Source organism: Mustela putorius, unplaced genomic scaffold (genome assembly GCF_011764305.1).
Source record: "Mustela putorius furo isolate JIRA1106 unplaced genomic scaffold, ASM1176430v1.1 tig00003987_pilon_pilon_pilon, whole genome shotgun sequence".
NCBI lineage: Eukaryota > Metazoa > Chordata > Mammalia > Carnivora > Mustelidae > Mustela > Mustela putorius.
In genome coordinates, this window is record NW_025422126.1 from 14,515,018 (window position 1) to 14,541,355 (window position 26,338).

At 38.2% G+C, this 26,338-nt stretch overlaps 1 protein-coding gene across 7 annotated transcripts in view; it reads right to left on the reverse strand.

Annotated features, from left to right (window-relative positions):
- Window positions 1-26,338, reverse strand: part of DLG2 (discs large MAGUK scaffold protein 2) — a 1,545,411-nt gene that overhangs the window by 970,750 nt on the left and 548,323 nt on the right. For all 7 annotated transcript variants that reach the window (XM_004763483.3, XM_045071283.1, XM_004763486.3 and 4 more), the window contains one exon: window positions 14,451-14,612. In XM_004763483.3, the coding sequence (XP_004763540.1) occupies window positions 14,451-14,612 (162 nt within the window). The remainder of the gene's footprint in view (window positions 1-14,450; window positions 14,613-26,338) is intronic.

Sequence of the window (26,338 nt, forward strand, 5' to 3'; positions counted from 1 at the left end):
AGTTAACTACTGATGAAGCAGAGGTTATTCTTACTCAATCAAACTGGCACACAATTTAGCTAGAGAGATTTAGGAGGAAAGAGATTTTTTTGTCCCAAGTCAACAACCTTGATTTGGCCCTTTGAGAAAGCTGAACATCGGCATAAACAAATAAAAATTTAGTGATAACAATTTCCAGCAACATCTAGAAACGGGAATAAGTAAACCTCTGTGACCTATTGAGTAGAACACATCTACTCTTTACTTATGAAATAGAGAAATAAACTGTGGTCTGGGAATGTGGGACCCACATTCCGGTCCTAGCTTTAGCATTAACTACGTGTCTGCCCCAGGAAGTATTATAACATATCTGACTCTTATGTGTAGAATAACAGTGTTAGATTACATTATCTCAAATGCCCCTGCTTATTTCTATGATTCTATGATCTTACTATTGAATACGGGTCATCTGCGGGGGTCCACGCAGTGCAAGATCTAAATTATAACAAGGTATTATGCCGTTTTTGTAAGGGTTCCCTTTTCTAATTCATATAAATACGTTGAACAGTTAGTAGCACCTTTTTTTTTCTAGTAGCAGCTTTACTTAATTTGTTCATAAAAGGAGAAACACATCCTTTTCTATCGAACTACATGAAAGTTAATGATTTCATAATTAATTTTAAATAGTTCTCCATAATTATGACATTTCAACATGTAAGTTTATAGTTTTATTAAATAAAAGATTATATAATTTGATATATGTATTATGTATACTATACTATATATTACATATTTTTGTATGTAATTTATTTTTATTAATTAAATTTTATCATTAAAAGTTGATAACAGAAATGTTTTACTGTTCTTTGAGAAAATAACACAACTATTTAGATTTCTTCAACCAAGGTGAGGGAATCTATCTCTTTCATTTCAACATGAAGAGATAAAACCATAAAATCTCTAGAGAACCAGCTGTGATATTTAATTTACTACAATTTGGAGCTGATTTTTTAAGTGACCCATCACTTCTATGTGTGCCCTGTGACTGAAGGGTCCTTAAAGTGACCCTCCATTGGTGTTATATGCAAAGGAACAGCAGTAAGAGCCTCTTGAAAGCATTGCAAATGAACTTACCTTTGACCCCAAATTGGTCAGAACTCTAACACACTCAATGTTCTGCCAATAAAGAAGGAACAAATCACCTGCTGTCACTGTGATTTTGGTGAGTCAGCTGGCCTGGGGGAATACATCCTAGGAGTACTGCATTGGAGTTAAATCTGTTCACTTGACACTGGCAATTCCTCTGTGAGTTGGGGAAAATCAATTCAACTTTCTCTACCATATTTTCTCATAAAACATTCTCTCTTAAAAAAGCATTATAAGGTTTCCTTTGTATATGCCTATACAGGAATTTTTTAAAAATTTCCTTCTGGAATTCCGTTTGTACTTAATAATCTTATTAAGTAAGGTTTAAAAAGCACTTACATAGTTTATGCTTCTTAAATCATTAATGCACATCTTGATTTTCCTAATAGAATTTAAATTCATCATCGACAGAGGCTTTATCTCTTTTATTGTCTCTAACGGTCTTTGGCAAAGGTCTGGTAATACACATGGCAATCAGTCAGTATATCCTGTGGCACAATGGAGTTTAAGACAACAGTTCTTCAAAGTTAGTATGTAATGAAGTCACCTGGAGAGGTAATAAAAATATAGAACCCTAGGCTCCTTGAAGTAGGGTGGGGCTAGGCTTCTGTGTGATTCTAATACACATCCCAGTTAGAGAAATTCCAGTTTAAGTAACTTAATTTGTAGTAATGGCAGCCACAACAGATGTTGGACAGAGAGAATAGGAGTGATTAATACTACAAAGTATTTAAGTTCAGGATTTGACATTTCTGACCAATGTGTTTTCAGGGAATCATTTAACTCCTCTGCGTCTCAGGTTTTCTATGACCTATCCTCCTTTTACACTATGGGAAAGTTGAACCAGATCAGTGCTTCCCTGACTTTCTGGACCTTGATCACTCTAAGAAGTATATTTTACATTGTAAGCCAGTACACACCCAAATGCGCCCACGGTAAACTGAAGTGCGATTTATACCTGTAACGTACTCTCTTATTTTCTATTCTGTTCTGTTATTCTCTTCTAAAATTACAAACCAAATTGATTTCACATCTACTAATGGGTCAGTTGCAGCTAGAAAATCCTGGATTTGCTTGTCCCCTTCCATTGTAAAACTACGCACTTCTCCTTCGCTGGTGAATAATATAGTACCATGACTGAGAGGGAGGGGATGATGTCAAACTAGCATCATCATATCCCAGACCATCAAGGACTAACTGCGTGATCTTAGACAAGTTTTTTCTAACCTCTTTGTGCCCATTTTCTTTTGTCCCCAGAGAGTGAATAATAAGAAGCCGTATTTTATGGGGTGATTGAATGGAATAACTCAATACAACTCAAACATTTAGAATAGTGCTAACATACAATAGGAATTAAAGAAATACTACATTTTACTACTATTATTTCTCCTAAAACAACCTCTAGGTAGAAAGGTTGATAAATGCATATGAATAAAAAGAAAGAAAAATTCATTATATTAGATTTTAGACCTTAGCAGCTACCTCATACCCCCTCCCTGTAAAGGAAACTAGTATTTTTGTTGAACGAATATAAAAGAACAGAGATTGTTGATATGACTAAAATCCCCTTGTTGAAGAGAACCCCAGGTTAACTTGATTTTGACAACGACAAAATTATATCATACAAAATGGTACCAGAGTGAAGGCTTAGAGTTTACAGAAGTGGGATTCGATCTATAGTTAGAATTAGTGAAGTATGATCATAAACACATTGCTTGACAAAGAATAAAAACTGGTTGCGTTTTCATGAGTTAATAATATTCTCCAGAATTTTATTTTGGTTAATCCATGAAATCAATAAGACTGTTAAGTTTCCCTATTTTATTACTGAAAGTTTACTAAGTATCAACTTGGAGCTACGAAATAATTTAAAAAAATAAAGTAATAATTTTTAATAAACATATGAGAAATTATATGTCTAAGTCAAACCTCTCTCCAAGTAACACCTTGAAAGATTATACAAATATTCTAACATCTTCCATAACTAGTCATCAAAGAAAATACATCCTTTTTATGCTTTAGTCTTGTTTGAACCACCTAACACCTGATCATGCCCTCAGCTTATTTACTACATTTCATTTGAGCTAGCCAAATTGACATTCACTTTTACGTAAGAGACGAGGTTGGACGCTTGGTTAGCTGAACTGAGGGTATTCTGCAATGTAAAGCCATTGTCTGGAGGACAGCCAGTGTGATACTGTAACAAAAGTCCATCTTCACTGTGAGCTCAAAGAGTCGACTTATCTGAAATTAAGGTTTGCTCTTTCATACACACATTTTCTGTTTTTAAAATAGAAATAATTACCATATATTGAGCACCTAGTAGGTGTCAAGTGCTATGTTAAAGACTATTGATGTGTTGTCTCAGGCAATCCCTACAGCATATTACAGCATATTACTATTTACAGTAGGGGAGAGGGCACTAGGTTTGCTAGGAAGCAAAACAGGTGGAATTGCTTTGCCAAGTGGGTCTGATTCTAAAGTCCATCTGCGTTCCACTGTATGTTATTACTTTTCCAAATTAGTTGGGAAAGAGTTAAAAATTCCATAGCCCAATCAACATCAACACTTATTTATGAATGTAAGTGTGAGATGTGGAATAATTTCTATTCGTCCGTGCTAATAAAAAAGAAAACACTCTCATTAAGCCCCTGTGAGGGTAGCCTCTGTGAACTCTCTATATATTATATTTTCTTTCTTTCTTTTTTATTTAAGAGAGAGCATGAGAACAGGAGCGAGCAGTGGGGAGAGGGTCAGAGGGAGAGAAAGAATCTTAAGCAGGTTCCTCATTCAGCATGGAGATCCAAGTAGGGCTCAATCTCATGACCCTAAGAACTTGGCCTGAGACAAAATCAAGCCAAAGGCTTAACCGACTGAGCCTCCCATGCACCCGTATGGATATTATTTCTTATCATTACAGAAAGCCTCGGCAGTAGTGAAATTTTAGTCTTGAGAAGAACTTCTGTATGCAACTTAGGAATATCTGCAGCTACAAATAGTCACTGATGACATTTATTTATGATTATTACAAGTACTCATATTTTAAAGCATTATGCCTTTAATATACTTATCCTAATATTTCTTAGAGAAAATTTAGTATCGCTGTTGCTATAATTAGCATACAGATGAACAAAATAGGAGATTTGGATGCCATTCCACTGACTTATCTTTTCCAAAGTCATGGAGAAAGCCCATTAACCCATGGTTGGCTACTCCTAGATAGCATTTTTTAATTGTAAGATAATGTGGTAGGTCTTATACCTATTATTGTCTTCTTCCCTTTCTTGAACTTCTGGCTTGAATATCCAGGATTATTTGAGGTAAGCTATCAGTATCCTTTCCAATTTATGATAACTGAAGAAATGTTTCATTTACATAGGATTTCGACCAGGAGCTTTTGTGTCTGGATTCAGTATATGTGTCTGTCAAGGCCATATTTCACTCAGCCATTTCCTTTCACCAAGGTCTGGGTCTGGAACAAAAATGCATTATTCACAAGTATGCAAATCCCTGCCAAAACCTTCTTATGTTTTTAGTAACTAAGAGCTTCTCAATTTAGCCTTACAAATCTCAGGTTTTTCCCTTAAGACCATATGCTTCCTGAACCAACAGCTCAGCTACTTCTACCATCTAGTGGCAAGAGACAGAAATGAGCGAATTTTACATTTTTTAAAAAATCATGAATTTTCTAAAATAGTAAAAACAGCTTAGTTTTCTAATTAGCAATAATACTAAAAGGACTATGGCTAAAATGGAAAAAAATCCATTTTTTTCAGTTAATGGTTAGGACCCCATGATCATTGGATTCAAATATGTTTCATAAGGTATTTCTTTCTCTCTCTCTTTTTTAGTTATCAAGTAACAATTATTTGAAAGATATCTAGTGTTTGGCCAATACTACTCTATGCATGTCAGAGGAACTACATTTTTTTTAATGGTATAAAATATGATCCTCTTCTACTAGAAATGTTTGACTCAGTTAAGAAACATCAGGCTATGCACTGTGGTAAATCACTCATTACTTCATGGTCTCTTCAACAGTCTCCTTTCTATCCATAAATCTCTGGCGTGGCAGTACTGTCTCTTGCACTGTAGTCCTCAGCTCTCTCCCCACTTCCTCTGGACAACCCTGGCCATACTGCTTCAACTACACTGAAGGCTCCAAGGCTCCCTTTCTAGATCAGCCCACTCTCAATCCCCAGATCTCTGTTTCAAACTGCATATGAAACCTATCAACCTGGGTCTAACAAAAATACCTCAAACTCCATTATTAATACCCAAACTCAGAATCTTTTTGCCACACCCTAAAATCTGCTTTCCTTTGGCATTTTTTAAAAAGATTTTATTTATTTGTTTGTTTATTTATTTGTTTGTTTGTTTGTTTGCTAGAGAAAGAAAGGGAGAGCACAAGTAGGCAGAGGGCAGAGGGAGAAGGAGACTCCCTTCTCATCCTATATAGGTCTTGATCCCAGGACCCTGAGATCATGATCTGAGCTCAAGGCAGATGTTTAATTGATTGAGCCACCCAGGGGCCCCTTCTTGGAATTTTTTTTTTTTTTAAGATTTTATTTGTTTATTTGACAGAGAGAGAGAGAGAGAGACAGACTGCAAGTAGGCAGAGAGAGAGGAGGAAGCAGGCTCCCTGCTGAGCAGAGACTCGATCCCAGGATCCTGGGATCATGACCTGAGCTGAAGGCAGAGGCTTTAACCCACTGAGCCACCCAGGCGCCCCTCTTCTTGGAATTCTTGATTTCATTTCATGATTCTGCCTCCATAAAATCGGTCAAATGGGGGCACCTGGGTGGCTCAGTAGGTTAAAACCTCTGCCTTCAGCTCAGGTCATGATTTCAGCATCCTGGGATTGAGCCCCGCATCGGGCTCTCTGCTCAGAGGTGGGGAGCCTGCTTCCTCCTCTCTCTCTGCCTGCCTCTCTGCCTACTTGTGATCTCTGTCAAATAAATAAATAAAATCTTTTAAAAAAATCAGTCAAATGAAAAAAAAATGTGAATTAGCCTCTATTTCTCTCTCTTCTCCACTTTCTGTACTTATTAGGTATCAAGGTCTTGATGATGTCTCTTCCTAAATAAGCTTTCTAGTCTATCCCTTGTTCCACCCCAATGCCTCTGCTTTAATCCCAGAGACTTTCCATCTCTGGTGTTTTACCTGATGCCCTTGACTGTGATATCACTGTTTTCTTCTACTTTGCTACATGACATGATTAATATCCTAATTTGCAAATCTGACCAGCTTTCTCCTCTTTCAAACTGTACAGTCACTCCTCGTTACCTACAAGGCAAAGTCTAATCTCTACATAAGACCCTTCATTACCTGTTCCTACCCATCTCTCTTGCTTTGTGGCATGCTTTGGGTGTACTTCTTCCTTCATCCTTTCATTCTCTCCCTCTCCCCTTCTCAACTATCTGCAATTTCTAGAATCTTTCCATACTGCTACAAGATTGTTGGAATCTAGGACAACTATGGCCTTTCTCCTTTTACAGGTCCTACTTCCTTCAAGTAAAACAATGACCTACTCTATGATGCTTTCTCTGATCACATCCATCTCTAGCACTCTAAACTCAGAGAAAATTAAGCCACTTCTCTAGGTCTTGGGAATTTGCCTATTGTTTGATCATTTCTTTATTGCACATGATATGACATATTTTATGTATGTATCCCAAATTTTTTAATCTAACTTTAGCATGTAAGCGACCTGAAGGCATATTCTTCCTTGTATCCTCAGGGAATAACATAGATCCCGGCATACAGTAGGAAGTCAAAGAGACTCTGCTGTGCCAATGAATGAATAAATGAATCAATCAGCCAAACCATGTAAGAGATTGGTTCATATTAAACTTAACTGCATCTCAGAAATGCCAGATGATTTCCCCAAGTTTATCCAGCCAGAAAGTGTAGAATCAGAATTCAAACACATATTTTTTTTTGCTCCAGGCCCATGATGTTTTACAGTAACCATAACACTTTCTGCCGGGAAGTAATGAAAATATGAACTAGAAACTACAAAGACGGAGGTAAGAACCCTAAGGTATTTGAAAACAAAGAAGAACTTAAGATAAAAAAAAAAAATTACAAAACTAATCCCCAAGTTTCTAGTTTAAAATATCAGAATAATATTAATACCTCACTCACAATAAGGATAACTATCATTTTTTTTACTTATTTCTCATGTGTCAAGCTCTGAGCTAAGATCTTTGAATAGCTCTTTCTCAAATATCACAGAGGCATATATGTGGATGCCACTGTCTTATAAATATAAAAACTGAGGCTAGAGAAAGTTAAGTAACTTGAGGAAGCTCACATTAGCTAGCTAGTAAGTAGAGGAACTGGTATTTGAATCTGATTGAGTCTGATTTCAGGGCTAGAATGAATTCTTATGTTATATTTCTTATTGGTTATATTATCCTTGGGCTATGTCTCTGCTTTAATATTTTCAAAAGTATATCTGTCCAACCAAAAAATTATTTTATTTGCAAAAAAGCATTCCATGACCAAATATGTTTGGGAAATACTGTATAATAACCATAGTCCCATCTTACAGGTTTCTATTACATATTATCATATTAAAAACTTATAGAAATGCTTTAAAAAGTTAGTGGATTTAAATTCCCTAATAATTTCAGCATTCATGCTTTTATTTTTCTTGTAAAAATCCACCAATATTATTGGCTGATAAAAATCCACCAATATTATTTGGGAAATACTGGTTGAATTTCATTATAGATGACTGAAAATAAGGGAGGAAAAAGAAAATAAAACAAAATAAGAATAAGATATGGTCTAGTTACAGGAGCTTCTGCACTTTTTAAAAATATATATATTTTATTTATTTATTTGACAGAGATCAGAAGTAGGCAGAGAGGCAGGAGATAAAGAGGGAAAGCAGGCTCCCTGCTGAGCAGAGAGCCTGATGACGGGCTCCATTCCAGGACCCTGAGATCATGACCTGAGCTGAAGGCAGAGGCTTAACCCACTGAGCCACCCAGGCGCCCCCAGGAGCTAGCACACTTATTAAGAGAAAGACAAATGTAATGGAAAGGACAATACATAGTTATGCAAAAACTATTTAGAATAATAAAACAATATATATTTTTAAAAAGCTAAGTCAGGCAAGAATTAACAGGGATGGTTTCATGGAGGAAGGGGGATTATTATACTGTTGGGTAAAATATACTTTCCTATAAACCGGGTCTGGCAACTCTGGTAAGGAAACAGTGGAGCAAAGTACACTTCGTTATCTTTCTTGCCTACAATTTATATACCAGCTTCTTCATTTATAAGCAATCTCTCTTACAATTTCCCCAAACTTGCATTGCCTATTGTTTCTCCACTGTTTTCCCATATATATTCAACAAATGCATGGTGTTCCAAGGGTATAGAAATATATCCTAACCTCTCCTATTCTGACTTTCCAGTAAAGCTTCTAGAACTGTTTATTCTGGCAGAAAATCACATTTATCTGATTAAAGATATTCACACCAATCTATGAAAAACAGCTTTAATCTTCCTTGTAAATAGTCATTGAATCTAAGATGGCTTTAACTGTAAGACACATCAATTTTTTTTTTTACGTACCCTAGGAGATAGTGCCAATTTTAGTTGCAAGATGCCATTATTTAGGACATGTTTCAGATATGTAATACAGGAGGAAATATCAGCTTGAAAGTTGATGACAGTCTATATCAATGATGAGTAGGTCAGGGAAAAGAGGACAACAGAAATGGGAAAACAAGAAGTCTGTCCCTTGATTTCTTGCCTGTTTTGATATTAATGACACAAATCTCGCAGAAGGGGATTATTTATGAGTGTTTGTATAGCCACTTAAAAATAATTAACCCAACAATTGTTTGTTGAAGGACTAAGGACATAATAATGAACAAAACCAATACAAAACTTAACTGTGGGATGTTCATGTAATGATGGTAACTGATAGTAAATTTATTAAAACAAAGCCTATGGTTATGCAGAAAAGTAGAATTAGAACAACCTACTGGATTTCTGATTGAACAAATATCTTGTTAACCTGAAATGGAGCTTTCTTCCTTTATTAATTTGTGGTTGAATGTGTAACTTTTACACTGCTTATTTTGGAAAATGGTAAGTTGGTTTATAAAATTAAGCATATATGGAATGAATATTTTAAAAGAATAAGTAACCAAGTAAAAATTATAGAATGAGGTCTTGCTAGGTCCTGGGAAGAAGAACATGATTGATGGCTGTGGTTGGTTGGACTTATTTGAGATCTTCACCGACAGATACGTCTATTGTGAGGAGTAGATCTCAGTGAAGAAAATTCTTCAATTGCTCAAGACAAAGTGTGTCTCTCCTGCCAAGATACACATCCTTACAATGTCAAAGGATTTTTCAAAAGGAAACTAGCTCCCAAATACTAGTTTTGTTTTGTTTTTAGTCACAGGAGCAGAGAGAACATATTCCCTTGGAAGTTCATCACTGGGTGAACTGAGGTATTTTAAAGATAGAACTTATTTTCCTTCTATTTCTTCATAAAGTTTCCGTCTATCATCACAGTTGTTGGCTCTCACTTAGAAAACTATTTCTTAGACATTCCCTTATATATCTGCTTAATAATTATTTTTAAGGATAAGGCCATATGAAATAAAGGACCTGATAAGTGAAAATTTGAATCTGAGATCTCTTTAAAAATAGAAGAGTTTAGAGAAAGGTGATGTAGCACAGGAGTGATAAAGAATTTAGCCTTTCAGGGCACCTGGGTGGCTCAGTTGGTTAAGCAACTGCCTTTGGCTCAGATCAAGATCCACACTGGGCTCTTGGCTCAGCAGGAAGTCTGCTTTGCCCTTTGCTTTCTGCCTTCCATTCTGCCTACTTGTGCTCTCTCTCTCACTCTATCAAATAAATAAATAAAATCTTAAAAAAAAAAAACACACAAGCTTTGGATCCAGAGAGACCTGGGTTAAGTTACATTTACTTGCACTCCGATTTACTGGTTCTTGGATTGCAGGAAACTATTTAACTTTAAAATCGTGTATAATCTTGTAGAGATAAAATGAGATAAATGAAGTGATTTTAAAGTATTTGTCACGATAGCTGGCTAATAATAATAATAATACAATCAAAAACAATATTTGGTGAGTGGTTACTGTGTGCCAAACTTTTTCTAAGCAGTTTACATATATTACTTTATTTGATTAGTACACAAATCCCATGAGATAGATACTATTGCTACTTCCATTTTACTAATGAGGAGCCTAAGACAGAGAGGTTAACTTGATCGAGGTCACATAGCTACCGAATGAAAGGGGTGGGATTGAAATCCAGGTATTCTAAAGTCCAGGTTCTTAAAAATAAGCCTGACTTTTCCTCCTCCCTCATCCGCTCTCCTGGTCTCTCTCTCTCAACAGATACTCTGTAAAGAGTACTCTCCAGAATGTCTGAGGTCTCACAGTATATAAGCTTCAGGAATGTGAATTTCTGTTGCGGAGTGAGAGTAAGTAATAAATAATTAGACCTGAGGTCTTTTAAGAAAGTGATAAGTATATGTAAAATCATGTTTTACTGCCCTTGGATTTCCCATCGCCTATTATGATGTGCATAGTAGAGACCCAATTAATATTATGGAATTGACTTAAATGGAAAAGAAAATTCTCATGTTTTATTATAAGCCAGCTTCTTTTGTGGAAGATTCTAGGTAGCATCTGAAGAGAAAGCATTCCCATCTTGAGGTAAAGAAAACAAATTCTGTTAAATTCACTGCAAACTTGCATTTCTCCTTCTAAACCCGTATTTCACAATGGCCAAGGCATTCCAATGAAAGCAGGCTAAGCAAGCCCATCTATCAGCCAGGCAGCAGGTGTGCACCAAAGGCAGATGACTCTTAGAACCGAGGCTTCCAGTGATAAGCGATGATGGAAGAAACGATTGACAAACCTGCAATGGTAAGATTGCTCTGCTAATGATTCAGAGCCTGCTCTGTGCAGCATTTCAACTGTTATCTAGCCATCTCACACTCTATTCAGGCATGCCATATGTAAATTTCTAATTAATACTAGAGAGCTGCATTGACTCCAAAGTAAGATTCAGGGGCATTATCTGATTGTGGGTTTTGCCTCTTCACTCTTCCCTCTTTTAATGCTTGACCCAAGAGGACCAGAAAGATCAAAGGAGCAAAGAAGTTGAAAATAAGCCAGGTCTAATTGAGAATTTGTACCTTCTTAGCATTTCTCTGACTCTAATAGACTTCCTTTATGAGAAAATAACACATTAGATTTTAATCATGGCAGGTTTTCCGAACACTTGAACTGTGATAATGTAATAATCCCTTAACAAGTTGATTAGGAAATGTGTCCTATTGCTTCAAAAATGCATGTGCTTGAGCCTGCCTGTGTTGGAGCCAGCTCATGTTGGCTTACTTAAGAAGCCTCACTCGCTTCTTTTTTCCAAATGCAGTCAGTGGCTTCAGGTTGCTAGTCTAAACTCAGCCATAATGGGAGTATTTACACCATGAAACTGGCAAACTCTACCTATCAGTGTGTGTGTGTGTGTGTGTGTGTGTGTGTGTTTCTAGAAAAATTGTGCCTGTTTACCCCATCATTATTGTTGACCCAAACAAGGTACACAGTCTGTTCATTAAGATGATCTAAAAGTACATCTTGTTCAGCATCAACAACACCTCTAAAATGTCATGGGGAAAAAGTCCTGGCTCCGAAATTGTTATTTCACAGTCTAGGCACAGAAATCCCAGATGGACTTATTCTTCCCTCCTCTTCACAGTACCTTGGGGGACACACCATACACTGGTGACTCCAAAAAGGACGGAAACATATTCCTACGTGGATGTTTCCTATCAGGGGTTTATCGCTCATAGATGACCACTTTTAAACCAATAGGGAGTGCCATCAGTAGAAGATACTACTACAGTAAAACCACAAGAACCAATAAATCATCTTTACAAAAAAGAGAATAAGAAATAAAACAGCAGGGCGAAACAGAAACAGAAAGCCTATGCTACGGACAATCACAATTGAAGATGCTTAATTTTGAGATTCCTGGAAGGCAAGGGATAAAGAAAAACAGGAAAGATTCCTTCGAGATGCGAGCTTCAGAAAAAGCAAACTTTTCATTTAACTCTAAAGGCATTTTCCAAATGAGGCAGTAAGTAGCATAACACATGTGTAATCACCCAAACTGTAGATATTTTGACAATTTTATGCTTAAGACTTAACATACAAAATGAACATTCTATTACGCTTTTATTGTTTTATTTATTTTATTTGTTCGTTTACTTACTATAAGCAGTTTAGCTTTAGACTAGCCCTGATGAACCTACCCAACACTTGGGAGCTGTGCTCTAGAGCTAATTAAAATGTGCCAGGAAAGGGAGAAAGACAAGCAGGGAGAAAAGAAGGGAGTTTCTGTGAAGGTTCTTACAAAGATTTCTTGTAAGAAAGAAAAGAGAAAAGAAACAAAAAGAAAAAAAAAGGAAAAGAAAAGAAAGGGAAAAGAAATAGAAAAAAGCTGAGATTTAAATACTCTTAATGAAATGCAGGCTCCCACCCTTGGCCCTTCTCAACTTCTACATCCTTACACAGAGTAAGGATGAGCATTTGTCTGCAAACATGAGTATTTGTCTAAAGAGGAATGTTTTCATCTGACCCCAAACTACAATCTTTGAGTCCTAGAGTCAGACTGGACCTTAGAAACAATTTTGTGTACCCTCCTGCTAAAGCAGTCCCTTCTGCAATATCACTACCAGGTTGTCAGCCAGGCCTGGAAGATTCCTAGGGACAGGCAACCACTGCTTCCTGCACTAGTCTACACCTGTCTGGGGTAGCTCAAACTGACAGGAGTTGTGGTCTTACAATGATCCCAAATACACTTCCCTGTTAGTTATGCACAGTGGCTCTGTTTCTGCCCTCTGGGTGACACCAATATTTTCCACAGGACAGTTCCTGAGGTGTAAGAAGGAAATCCCTTGCCCTTCAACCCTTAATCTTTTCTTCCCCAGGCTAAACATACCCATTTCCATCAGTCATTCAATGATTTCTAAAAAGAATCTGGGAAGAACTGTACAATGAATTCCAGTGGTACAATGTTTTCATATTCTTACACATTATAACATATTTATTGGAATTTGACAATCAACCTAATATTTTAATTAATTGGTGGTAAATGGAGCTAGCTTATTTGATAATACATTTTTAGGATGCCAGGGTACTTAAAATGTACCAAATTTCAGAACTATATTAGAACATAATTTAGCCTCTCTGATGTCTTAGAAGGTATAGTAAGATTCTAGAAGGCCCTGGGGCCACATTTATGGCTTTGTTTTTTATTGTGACACAGCTATATAGAAGTAGTGATGAGTGAATATTCTGGCTAACAAAATAAACTGAATTTTCTTTAGTGCTAAAGAATTATTTTAGTAGGGTTTTTGTTTGTTTGCTTGTTTGACACAGCTATATGGAAATAGTGATGAGTGAATATTCTGGCTAACAAAATAAACATTTTCTTTAGCGCTAAAGTATTATTTTAGTAGGGTTTTTTTTTTTGTTTGTTAGTTTGTTTTGTCTTGTTTTGTTTCTCGTCTGCATTCACTTCTGTTATATTATTGAGTCTAGTTCCACTTTTCTTTTTTTTAACTCTAATCGACATTTATGAGCTTTTATTTAAAGCACAAAATCCCATAGCAACATCAAAGAAAAGAGTAATTTGCAACCAAAGAGCACAGAAAGTCTTTTTGCTTAATTGTCCTTTGCAAAAATACCATTTATCAAGACATTGTTTAAAAATTAAAGAAAAAAAGTAGAAAGTGTCAGAAAAGTATGACACCAAACAGGAAGAAATACAGTATAAAACTGAGATGTTGATGGCCAACTCACACAGATTTTTTATTAGTCCACATGATAAGGTGAACATTAGGTGCTAACATGTTATACTTACTTCCTTTGTTTTACCTAGGACTGGGTATAGGGGTAGAGAGATGGCATTTGAACAGAATCTTGATGTACTCCTGGGTTTTCTAAGTATGTGTTTACCTTATTTTCCCTTTCAATTTTCATCCCTTGCTCTTTCCTTAGCCCAATCTTAGCAACTAAAAAAGAGTTTCCAGACATTCAAACAACCGCAAGAACAACTGCCTATTAGGGATTCTAGGTAAGCGTCCAAACCACAGAAAGACCCTTGGGCAACCATGGGCCACTACAGTGCTTTAACAAAGACTCCTTTCAAAAAAAAAAAAAAAAAAAAAAGACTCCTTTCATCGGGTCAACAGACATCTCCCTTAGCATTGCAGACCAACCACTGCTGCCAGCTCTGAGAACAATCAAACTGACCTTCAGAGGAGAGATATGAGACTGCAAGACGTATCCATGGACATTTTCTATTTGAGACAGGTTCTTTTCTGATACGTGCACCAGCTCTGGTCCTCTTACTTCATGGGTTAGTCGAGGTAAGGAATGATCGTGTGGAGCGTCCTCATCTTGGTATCGATACTTCTATGAGAAAAGACAAGAAAGAAGAGCAGAAGCATTAGTGTTGCAAAGGGTACAGTTAAGAACTTCCTATTCCAACTTCACTTACAGGACCCCGTGCATACCTACTGTTGACTGAACAGATAATAAATATGAGGCTTTGCTGAAGATTCTTCTGGTGGCCACCATAAGCAACCTTGATACTGAACACTGAACAAGCCTCAGTACTGACCGACTTTGATGATTTGTTTTTACCAGATAATATACTATCTCTGTTTTAAGGTACAGGAAGGGGAAAACAAATGAGACTGAGGTGATTTACCGAAGCCTTCCTTCTAATGACCAGAGTACCTAAGTGTGTGCTATAATGTCTAGGTCAGAAATGGAGAAGGAAAAAAAAAATGTATTGAGCAAAGAAACAGACTTCTAATATCTTCCATTCAGGAAATGTAATTTTGTTTCAGAATTTGTGAAAGACTAAAGTTCCCTTGGAAATGAAGAACAATTTTTACCACCCACATTATTTTTGTTGGCCTCAAAAGGAAGACAATCTTCTGTTCCTCTCATACTCAAAGAGAAGGAGTACTGATTTGGGTTAATCAGATTCTGGGACAAAGAATCACAATTTCCAGAGACAGAGCTTCCTTCTAAAGAACTTCAAAAATCAAGGCCAAGGGTCTGCCTATTTTAGCAACTGAAAAGAGTTCCCAGGCATTCAAACAACTGCGGGAACAACTGCCCCGCTTCAGGAATTCCAGGTAAGCCTCCAAACCACACAAATACTACCGTCTATGTAGCCACCTGAGCCAGAAAAGTAGGAGTCAGCCAGACTCCATCCTATCTTTCACTCTCCCATCTGCCAATTTAATAATTCACGGAGTCTACACATGAAAAAATGTTCATCATCACTAGCCATCAGGAAGATTCAAATTAAAGCCACATTGAGATACCACCTTACACCAGTTAGAATGATCAAAATTAGCAAGACAGGAAACAACATGTGTTGGAGAGGATGTGGAGAAAGGGGAACCCTCTTCCACTGTTGGTGGGAATGCAAGTTGGTGCAGCGACTTTGGAGAACAGTGTGGAGATTCCTCAAGAAATTAAAAATAGAGCTTCCCTATGACCCTGCCATTGCACTCCTGGGTATTTACCCCAAAGATACAGATGTAGTGAAAAGAAGGGCCAACCGTACCCCAATGTTTATAGCAGCAATGGCCACGGTCGCCAAAGTGTGGAAAGAATCAAGATGCCCTTCAACGGACGAGTGGATAAGGAAGATGTGGTCCATATACACTATGGAGTATTATACCTCCATCAGAAAAGATGAATACCCAACTTTTGTAGCAACATGGACGGGACTGGAAGAGATTATGCTGAGTGAAATAAGTCAAGCAGAGAGAGTCAAGTATCATATGGTTTCACTTATTTGTGGAGCATAACAAATAGCATGGAGGACAAGGGGAGATGGAGAGGAGAAGGAAGTTGAAGGAAATTGGAAGGGGAGGTGAACCATGAGAGACTGTGGACTCTGAAAAACAATCTGAGGGTTTTGAAGGGGCGGGGGGTGGGAGGTTGGAGGAACCAGGTGGTGGGTATTGGAGAGGGCACAGATTGCATGGAGCACTGGGTGTGGTGCAAAAATAATGAAAATAATGAATACTGTTACGCTGAAAAAACAAAAAATTAAAAAAAATTCACTGAGTCTGCCTAAATTTATACTTAAATAATTATTGAGTCTACTTCATCCTCATCCCCCATTACCACCACTGCCCAAATTCAGGTTCAGATTAGCTCTCGTACAGGGAACCCCTGGGATGTACAAACTGCCACTGAGATCGCTCTTTCCCAGTGTAGAGATTTCCTCTACGCTGCACTGCCTGGCCTTCTGAAATCACAAATTGGCAAGTTCTTCTCTTTAAACCCACTCAGCAGCCCCCACCACCCATAGGACAGAACTCATGCTTCCTTGTACTATAAGGTACCCCTCAACACCACTACCTGAGCAGAGCCCCCATGACTTCTGAACACTTATTTCACCACTCCTACTTCAGGATTGTGGAATGAATATAAACATATCATTACTTTCAGGTTTTTAAAAAAATACATATTTTTAAAACTTCTGGTAAAATATACATAAAAATTTCCATCATAATCAGGTTTAACTGTTAAGTGATATGAAGTATATTCATATTAATGTGTAACCAATCTCCAGATCTTTTTCATCTTGCAAATCTGAAACTCTATAGCCATTAAACAGCAATGCCCAATTTTTCCAACCTCCAGCTCCTGGCAACCACCACTCTACCCATTCTACTTTCTATTTCTATCAATTTTACTACTTTAGATACCCTATATCAGTGGAATCATACAGTATTTATTTTTTTTTATTACTGGTTTATTTTATTTCACATAATGTCCTTAAGGTTCATCCATGCTATAGCATGTGACATGATTGCTTTCCTTTTTCAAGGCTGAATAATAATATTCCATTGTATGTACACACCACATTTGTTTACTCATTCATCTGTAGATGGGTGGTTTGGTTGCTACTACCTCTTGGCTATCATGAATAATGCTGTTCTGAACAGAGGCATACAAGTGTCTCTTTAAAACCCTGCTTTCAATTCTTTGACATAAATACCCAGAAGTAGAATTGCTGGATTATGTGGTTATTACATTTTGGGGTTTTTTGAGGAATTTATTAAGCTTTTTAACATTTCACATGTGTAAAACCATGTTCATGTTACTTATAACAGTTAGGAAATGCTTGTGTTCTGATAAAGATCCAAGAATGCCAAAAGCAAAATCTTGCAAAGTTAAAAGGATTATGTGGCTCCTCCAGGATTCTTCTAGTGAGATTTAGCTGGTTTAGAGAAAGATTCTGTCTATTAAAATACACTTTTTCTGAACTATTTGGACAAATAACTATCAAGACACAGATAACAAACTCAGTTGAACTTATGTGGTGTCACAAATAACTTATTTTAAACTATTTGCATAAATGTAAGACACATTTTTAAGACTGATAGGGCCTTAAATTAAGCTATAAAACCAATCTTTATGCTCAATTAATATTTGATTAGTTACAAACTGTTCATTTTAACATTCATTGATCCTTTAGGCTTCAACTTGGCCTTTATCTTTTCTGGGAACATTTTGTGAACTGTAAGTCAGAAATTTTGTGGGTGTTCCCATAGTTCCCTGGAATTTTTATCAAGTTATGTGCCTGTGTACTTGTGTGTATGTATGTGTGTGTTGTTCACACTGACTATAAGATTCTGCAAGTACTGGACAGTTGAGTCTTGTTTATCCTCTTATCTCCAGTCCTGAGGCAAGTGCCTGGCACATATACTTAATACGTATTTGTTGAATAAAGTTATAGGACAAACAAATGGATGAAATGGGGATCATTTGCTTAAGCTACAAAGTTATTTTGGCTGCAGGATGCAAGCTCCTTCATGTTATGAAAATGTTATGAAATCAGGTTTAAGTAAAAAAAAGGCAACTACATCACTTGCTTGACACAATCTTAGAGGACATCGTATTCTTAAGTATTTTCTATCTCTCTGCCTTATCATTTCTTTCAGTAAGATTTGCTAAGAATATAAATTGAATAAGAAACAGTTCTTGACCTTGAGAAAACCATGGAATATTAAATGAGTTCCATACATGTGTGGCTAAGCCACAATTCACAGTCCTAACGACAAGTATAAACTGAGTTCTGTGGGAACAGAAATAGGTCATCCCTAACTCCATCTAAGCCTTCCCAGTTGGCAACAGGATCTAGAATGATAACAGAAAGGAGGAAGAGATATTCTAAGCAAAGGCACTAACAAGTATAAAGGACATAAGTGATAAGAGAGGATGATGTTTTGGGGGAATAATGAAATCCTGAAATGGATTATAGTGGATTCTACTGCACATCCCCCCAAATTCATGGAAATCCCTTCTCTACATTCAAAGCCCACAACTGCATACTTCTCAGAATGATCACACTTGGGTGACTGAAGCATCCTCACTTAGATGGGCCTGGGAATTATAGTGGAATCCCCAACTTCTATACCTCAAGTGAAATAAATCCTGTGGGGCCAAATACACTCCAAGGCATCTGATAGGATTGGGGTTGAAGCTTGTCTGCACCTGGACCTACATTCTTGCAGAACTTCTTGATGCTTCCTCACATCCTTCACAGTTTCCTTCTGGAACCGCCTCCCACAAATCATGCACACACCAATCCCCATTTTACATCTGGTGAGCCTGATGTAAAATTTGGGTGGAAACTGGGATGTGAGGTACCGTGTGGCAAGACACAAGGCTGGGGATGCCTGGGTGGCTCAGTTGGTTAAGCAGCTGCCTTCGGCTCAGGTCATGATCCCAGTGTTCTGGGATTGAGTCCCACATCAGGCTCCTTGCTCAGCAGGGAGCCTGCTTCTCCCTCTGCCTCTGCCTGCCATTCTGTCTGCCTGTGCTCACTCTCTCCCCCCACCCCCCGATAAATAAATAAAATCTTTAAAAAAAAAAAAGACACAAGGCTGAAAGGCAGACTGCTATTTACTGTAGACAAGAGGGAACAACCCAAGGGAGCTAAATGATGCCCTTTCTAGTGCCAGCCACATAGTCCCCCTCCTTTTTAAATTTGTTTTCTTCCAGTGTCCTGCAAGAGATGATGAAGCAAGGGGTTACAATATCTGCTGACAAGTGCCATATTTAACTAAAAAGCAAGCCTCAAAAGGAATCACCCTAACAGGGTATAGAATCTGCTTGGATTCAACTTTGGCTGGACTATAAATCATATTTTTGCTTTATACTAGATAGACAAAAATCAATATTAAAACAAATGTTATTATTAAGAGAAATACGAATCCTAACACTAATGCCAATATTAAAGTCAATAATAATGTCAGTAGCTATACTAAATTATTATTTTTTAATTGATACATTTAATTTATTTTTGTATGCACATGAGCGAGAGAGAGAGTGAGCTGGAGGGAGAGGGAGAGAAAATCCGAAGCAGACTCTACATTGAGTATAGAGCCCAACACGGGGTCTGATCCCACAACTGCAAGATCATAATCTGAGCCAAAAGCAAGAGTCAGCCACTCAGCCGAACCACCCAGGCGCCCCTATGCTAAATTCTTTATATGCATCTTCACACCTGAGAGATAAGTGTTCTTATTCTCCTCATCTGAGGCTTGCATAGTTAGGCATTTTTTTCTAAGATTACATACCTGATGAGTGGCAAGCTAGGATTCAAACACAGGTCACTCTGACTCTGGAGCTAAAGTACCTGAATCTTCTTCTGAAGCTCCTCAAAGATCTTAGGAGACCCACTTTATTTTCAGGAAATATAATACTTAGAAAATCTTCAAGAGTCATCTAATAAGGGAGATTAAGCAACTCTGAAAAGGTCACATCCTGATTTCAGAATCAGTCCTAACATTCTGGGCAATTCTGAGTTATTTTTCATGCCAGGGCTTGTCTATTAACTACTGACACCATTCTGGGCATCTTTGAGGATTTCTGTATTGCCTGTAAAAGGAGAGCCACTTAAAGAAGGCCTCTGTTTTGAAATCTGTGCTTTCCTCTTCCTGTCTTCGGCTTGGTCCATTAGAGGGGACTCTGGAGCAGAAGCAAGTTTGAAATCAGATTATATTTTCTCTCTCAGCTTTAAGAAGAGCTCAAGACAGGGAAGACATGCTCTTCATGCCCCCCCACCCCGGGTCTTAGCTCATTTTGTCCCTGACTTCTGGAATCCTATCCTCTTCTGAAGCTTATCCCCCATTCTGAAGCTTAATCCCTGACTCATGGACTCCCTCATCAGGTAAGCTTTTCAGGTCCTTGATCCTCAGACTTGGTTTATCTCCCCTTGGAAGGATTCTCTGATTGTAAAGGTTGAAAGGATCTGCTCTCATTGGGTTCAGCACAGATTTCTCTCATCAAATCACAGCTTTACACTGCAAAGACCTGCCCATGTGCCTATCATTCCTACCAGCCCCTGAGTGACTCTTGAGCACTGATGTAGCCATAACCATCCCTGAATCTCTAGTGCTCCACTGATGATGGCACTTACTAAAAGACCAGTTAAATGTGACTTTAACTGAACTAAACTTAAATAATCTGAGCAATACTGTGATATACCTGATCAAAAAGCTCTCCTACCCGAACCTGAATGGAATCATACTCACATTCCTTTTCAACCACAGAGCCTCCCATGTAGATGGACAAAGGACAGGAAGTCTGACTAGATTCGACTCACAACCTTTTGCTGATGCCCACGTGAGTCCAAACTACCCTGAGTTATCCAGACTTCAAAGGCAGGAGCCTCCATGCATCTGACCCATCACCTGAAGGCCTCCTGCACAGGCTAGAAGGTGATACTGCACTGGCGAAGTGCATGAGAGCTGAGGGAGAAGTCACAAATCTTTCAAGGCCCATAAATAAAATCTGGGTCTGTCTCCGTCTCTGCATAAGAAGTGCTCTGCTTCCCCCTTGCAGCAGGCGTCGGCACTGTTCTGATGAGAGACTCAGATCAAACTCCGAGAGCCAGACCAGGTTTGTGCACTCTGGAACAGCAAGTGAACCCGACCCATGGGAGCCCTTTGCTAGGAGTGTTTGAAAGAGTATCCCACTGAAAACTCAAAGCAACATTATGATGCAAGTATAAAATTAAGGAACGATTTACAGTTTCGTACACAAAGCCTGACATTTAGGAAATGCCCCCCATCTGTTAGTTCTACCACCTCTGTTAACAATAGCGACAAATAGCATTTTCTGTGTTAGCCCCCTCTGGGTGATCTCAGCTCTTAGAGGGCAGGGAACCCTGACAATTGTCCATGTCCTGCAGAACGGTCAGGCCAGAGCATCAACCACACAGCTGTGGCTGCTAGACCACCACTGGAAGGAAGACTCTTAGTTTTATTAATGTGCTCTAGCAGGGGAAAAGAAAAAACAAACACAACATATTTTAGAAGAAGCATAAAGTCAGTAAGAAAATTAGGTAAATAATGAACTTGCAAAGAGCAATGATTCCTAAGAAAGAAGTAAATGAAGATCAGAAAATAGAGAAAATCAAGAGTGAAGAATGTGGTCTTGACAAATGTACTCTATGGAAATAAAGGGTCTTCATATCCTCTCAAAATGAAGTTTAACTCCCAAAACAATACATGCTTATCTGGGCCCAAATAGTTACTGTCTTATTTTGAGGAGCATATTTCATTTAAATACTTCGATATTTCTTTTTAGGAATTCCATTTACTTAGAGACTTGTACAGTATGTAGTCAGCCATCTCTCTTCTCCAGCTCCTTTACCCATGATAGCTTAGCTTATCTGTTACCTGTGACCCTTCTCCATTAGCATGATCCTCTCCAATTCCCTGTCTCCCTTTCTGGAGGGAAAACATGAATGAAAGAAAGAAAAAGAAGAAGATACAAGATAGAAGAATGGTTAAGGCAACGATCAGATTGGTAATACACTCATTTCTTTAATTTGAAAAAAAAAATTCTCTGAATGTTACTTTGGCAAGCGCAGGCTTCTCTTTCCCCCTTCCATCCTTTCTGGCCACTATCCTAGTCCCTCCTTCAGGAACAGTCATCCATATGTTATGCATATGGGGGGGGTCATTAGATAGGAGGACAATAGGAGAAAGAAGCACAAGATGGACCAGGAATGATTTTTCACCTCTACTTCCTCAAGGGGGCCTCCTGGCTTCCCTTATCTTCCTGTACCACTCCACTCCCTGCCTCGCAGGATTTCAGGGTACCCCATACTTGCTTTTCAGAAAACTCATCTCATTTTTATTTTACATTTAATTTCCATTATCATTTGCTTAATGTTTGCTTCCTCTGTTGGACTGAAACTCCATGGAGTCTGGTTACTGCTGTCCTTCAGTACCGGCTACATAAGGAGATCTCAATCAATGTTCATTGAATAAATCATCTCTGGCCAAATAAATCTCTCTTCAAATCCGTTATTCAAAGAGCTAATAAGGGCGGCTTGAAGCTCAGTGATTGCTGATCACACCCAGATCTTCCTCAAGTGAAGTTACTCTTCCAAAAGAAAACAAAACAAAACGGAAAACAACACCCAATGACCCACAATCAGCCATACAGCTGTCCCGAAGGACAGTTGAAAGAGGAATGTTTTGGGGATTGGAGTAGGATGTAAGGAACATGACGGATCTGAGGGATGAAAAGCTCTCCCAGGTGCTCCATTTGAATTTTTTTCAAACAAAACTCAAAAATGAAAGGAAATACATTCCCGCTTTTTGCCACAAAGAACAGGACAAGCCAGGATGTTAATTAAATTACAAATCAGCTGTCTGCTTGCAGCTGACAGAGCTTTGTGTGCTTCCAAGCAACGTCAGATATTTTAAACCCCCTGTAATTACCTACAATGGAGGAACTGCCAAGAAGTTCCTTTCATGAATATTTAATGGATCTTAAGATCCTTTTAAAATAACGGACCATTTAAATAATCATGAGGGAACTTATTCTAGCTCAGTGCTGCCCTCCATGTGTTAACTGAAGATGTTGGATATGTTGCTTGAAAAGAAAGGCAAGCTACCTTTCCTAAACTTCTCAGGAGAGGTAATTGTATGCTTAGATAGCACTTCTCTGAGCAAGTCAGAATGGGACTACAGACTTAGGATCTGGGAAAATAACCGGTGTGGAATTGGAAAGTGAATATGAATAAGATGTCACACACTCAGGTTGCTATTTGTCATTTACAAAAGCACATTCAGAAACATTGTTCCAAGAAATTCTCAAGAACTGGAAAAAGAGGGTATTAATCACTCTGATTTTTCCAAATGAAAGAACAGGAGCAAGTGGTCTCTAAAAGAGAACTCTTTGGAATGTCAATGCTATTAGCAAAATGGAAACAAATATGAATAATCATTTACAGACAAATACATCTAACATCTTCCCCTTCCTTAGGCCTTCGCAATAGAAGAACTTTCTAAAAACCTCAATGGTAGAATCATCTCTAGGAATGCTGGTTCTGAAGAAAGTGCCTGGACCACTTCCCTGGTCTGTCATGTACTACACGACCTTGGGCAACTCATCAAACTCCTCAAACTCAAAACTATCCAGACTGGATATTCCACATCTGTAAAATGAGACTAGTATTTACCTCACAGAATTTTTGAGAAGGCCAAGTGAGCCAATGCGTGGAATGAATTTAGTAGACTGTGAGCTGGTAAGAGGTCAAGTAGTATCACTTATGATTATTTTATTGTAACATTAAATTTTTTGTACTTACTTATCAAATACTATAAAGATCTAAAAACTAACAGCAAAAAATGGAGCCTTTCTTTATTGCTTTCAATTTCTTTAAACAACTCTCCCACTGCTATATAACATACAGAGTCTGTGCTTCAACCTCACAGCTCCCCTGACCCCACAAAACACTCTCCAGCCTTCCTCTATGCCATCTTCAATGCCTAAAAATCTTCCAGGCTCTTCCAAACCATCTCCACTCAACTTGACTTGCTCTGGCTATTCTAGCTACTGTTACTCCTCTCTCTTCCCAATTTTTTTCATTCAACAAGAATTTATTTCAAGCTACAAAATAAGTAAACCATGGGGATATATTGAACACCATGGTGACTAGAGGGAATAATACAGTTAGTCCTTGAATAACATGGAAGTTAGGGGCACCAACCCCCACACACAGTCAAAAATCTGTATTTAACTTTTGACTCTCCCAAAACTTAACTACTAATAGCCTACTGTGAACTAGAAGCCTTAGAGATATCATAAACCATCCATTAACACATATTTTATATGTTATATGTATAATATACTGTATTCTTCTAATAAAGATAGAGAAAAAATGTTAAGAAACCTGTAAGGAGGAGAAAATGCATTTATAGTACTGTATTTATTGAAAAAAAAATCTGTGTGTAAGTGGACCCATGCCACTCAAATGCATGTTGCTAAAAGGCCAGCTGTACTGTTAAAAAAATAAAAGAACGTATTATGTGCCAGACATTGTAAGTGCTAGAGATACAACACTGAACAAGAAAGACACATCCTTTCCCCTTTGTTCTTGAAGTCTTCCCTACCTTGATAACCTCCCCAATTGTCTTTCAACTGGCTATTGCTCAACCTTCAAACTTAACTCACATATGGTTTCTTCCCAGGTGCTTTCCCTGGATACCCAGGTTTGGCAAATTGTCCATGCTGTCATGACTGGCACACTGAGAAGCTCTCTTTTTTCTTAGGGTTATTTTTGTTTGTTTTTAAACATGTACATACCTGCTTTTCCCAATGGAACATAAAAATGGCTTGATTCATTATTGTACCTCTAGCAACAAACATTCCACCAATATACGTTTCCAAACTGAACTGCAGCTGGTGGAAATGTAAATTCCTCAGACTCTTATGTACCCCACCACACCTAGCACATCCTAGAGATAGTGTGGACTCAAGAAACCGGTCTGGATTCTATAGGAGATCTGGCTATTGAACAGTCCCACATAAGATTTTCAATTATGAAGTAAAAAATTGGTTCACATGTAGTCATAATAAAGTGGCATTATTTCGGGGAGAATCATTCAAGTTTTCAGTGTGAGTCACCTGGGAAGGAATGTCGACTGCTGGCTTTCTAGAATCAGGAGTTGAGAGGAAGACAAATTGTGACACGCGAGAAGGGATCTGAGTGAGTTCCCGATCCTTGCTCTGACTCTACCAATACTGAGTGAGAGCAAAACATAAATAAGGCCATCCCAAGTAATCTTGCCCAAGGCTCTCTAATTTCCCGGGCAGCAGACAAGTGTACCGACCTTGAGAAGCACAGTAAAATAAAGTGTAGGCAAAACAGGGAAGAGGTCTAGAAGAATACACACTGTATGGATGGTGGTGTCTCTCGGTGATTATTAATTTCCTGTTTTGAGCCACACATACTACTTGGAGAATAAAAAAAAAATTAACAAAAGAGAACATGTAGGACACGATCAAGTATTTACTTTGTTGTAATGGAAAAGGTTCGTGGTGAGGGAAGATTCTCCTGCCTTGGAAAAAGTTTCTCCAGGTTTAGTCAACTTTGAGAGCTGTTTGAAGGACACAGGGTGATTGCCAGCAGTAAATAAAGGAGGGGGAGCGAGGAAGGAATTTACTTGGGAGGAAGAGAGTTGGAAGTCAAATCGTTTTGTTACCAAGAAATCAAAGCAATGATTTATGAGCAATCTTGACAATCAGTTTGTCCATTGGAAGCACAAATTCAAATACAGTCTGAGTAATTCTTCCAGGATAACTGCCACTGGATGCAAGAGAGGACAGTAAGGACTTGTGGGCAGTCACTGTCTGATTCCGTCTACCAGCTGGACAGCTTCTGTGGCTTCCATGAGAATCATTTGCTGCTCAAGCCCAGAAGTGTGTTCTCAGTGCTCCCGGTGCCAGGAAAAGATGAAATGATGATTTCATCGGGATTCCTCATCAAGTGATGCAAATTCCCTGCACCTTAGTGTCCTGAGTTTAAATTCTGCTCCTGCCACTCATCAGCAATGCAGCCTCACACAAGTGCGGAAGCTCTCTGAAACTCGGATTCCTCATTTGTGAAATTGGGCTAATAATACTCATAACAGTGTTGCTATGGGAAATTGATGAGATAATATGCGTAAATGCCTTGGCAGAGGGCCTGACTCCTGAGGGAAGCTTAGGAAATCTAAGCCTCTTCTTATTTCTGTGTCAGTATCATATCTATGTGTTGGGTCACCACACACACATGCACACACACACGCATGCAT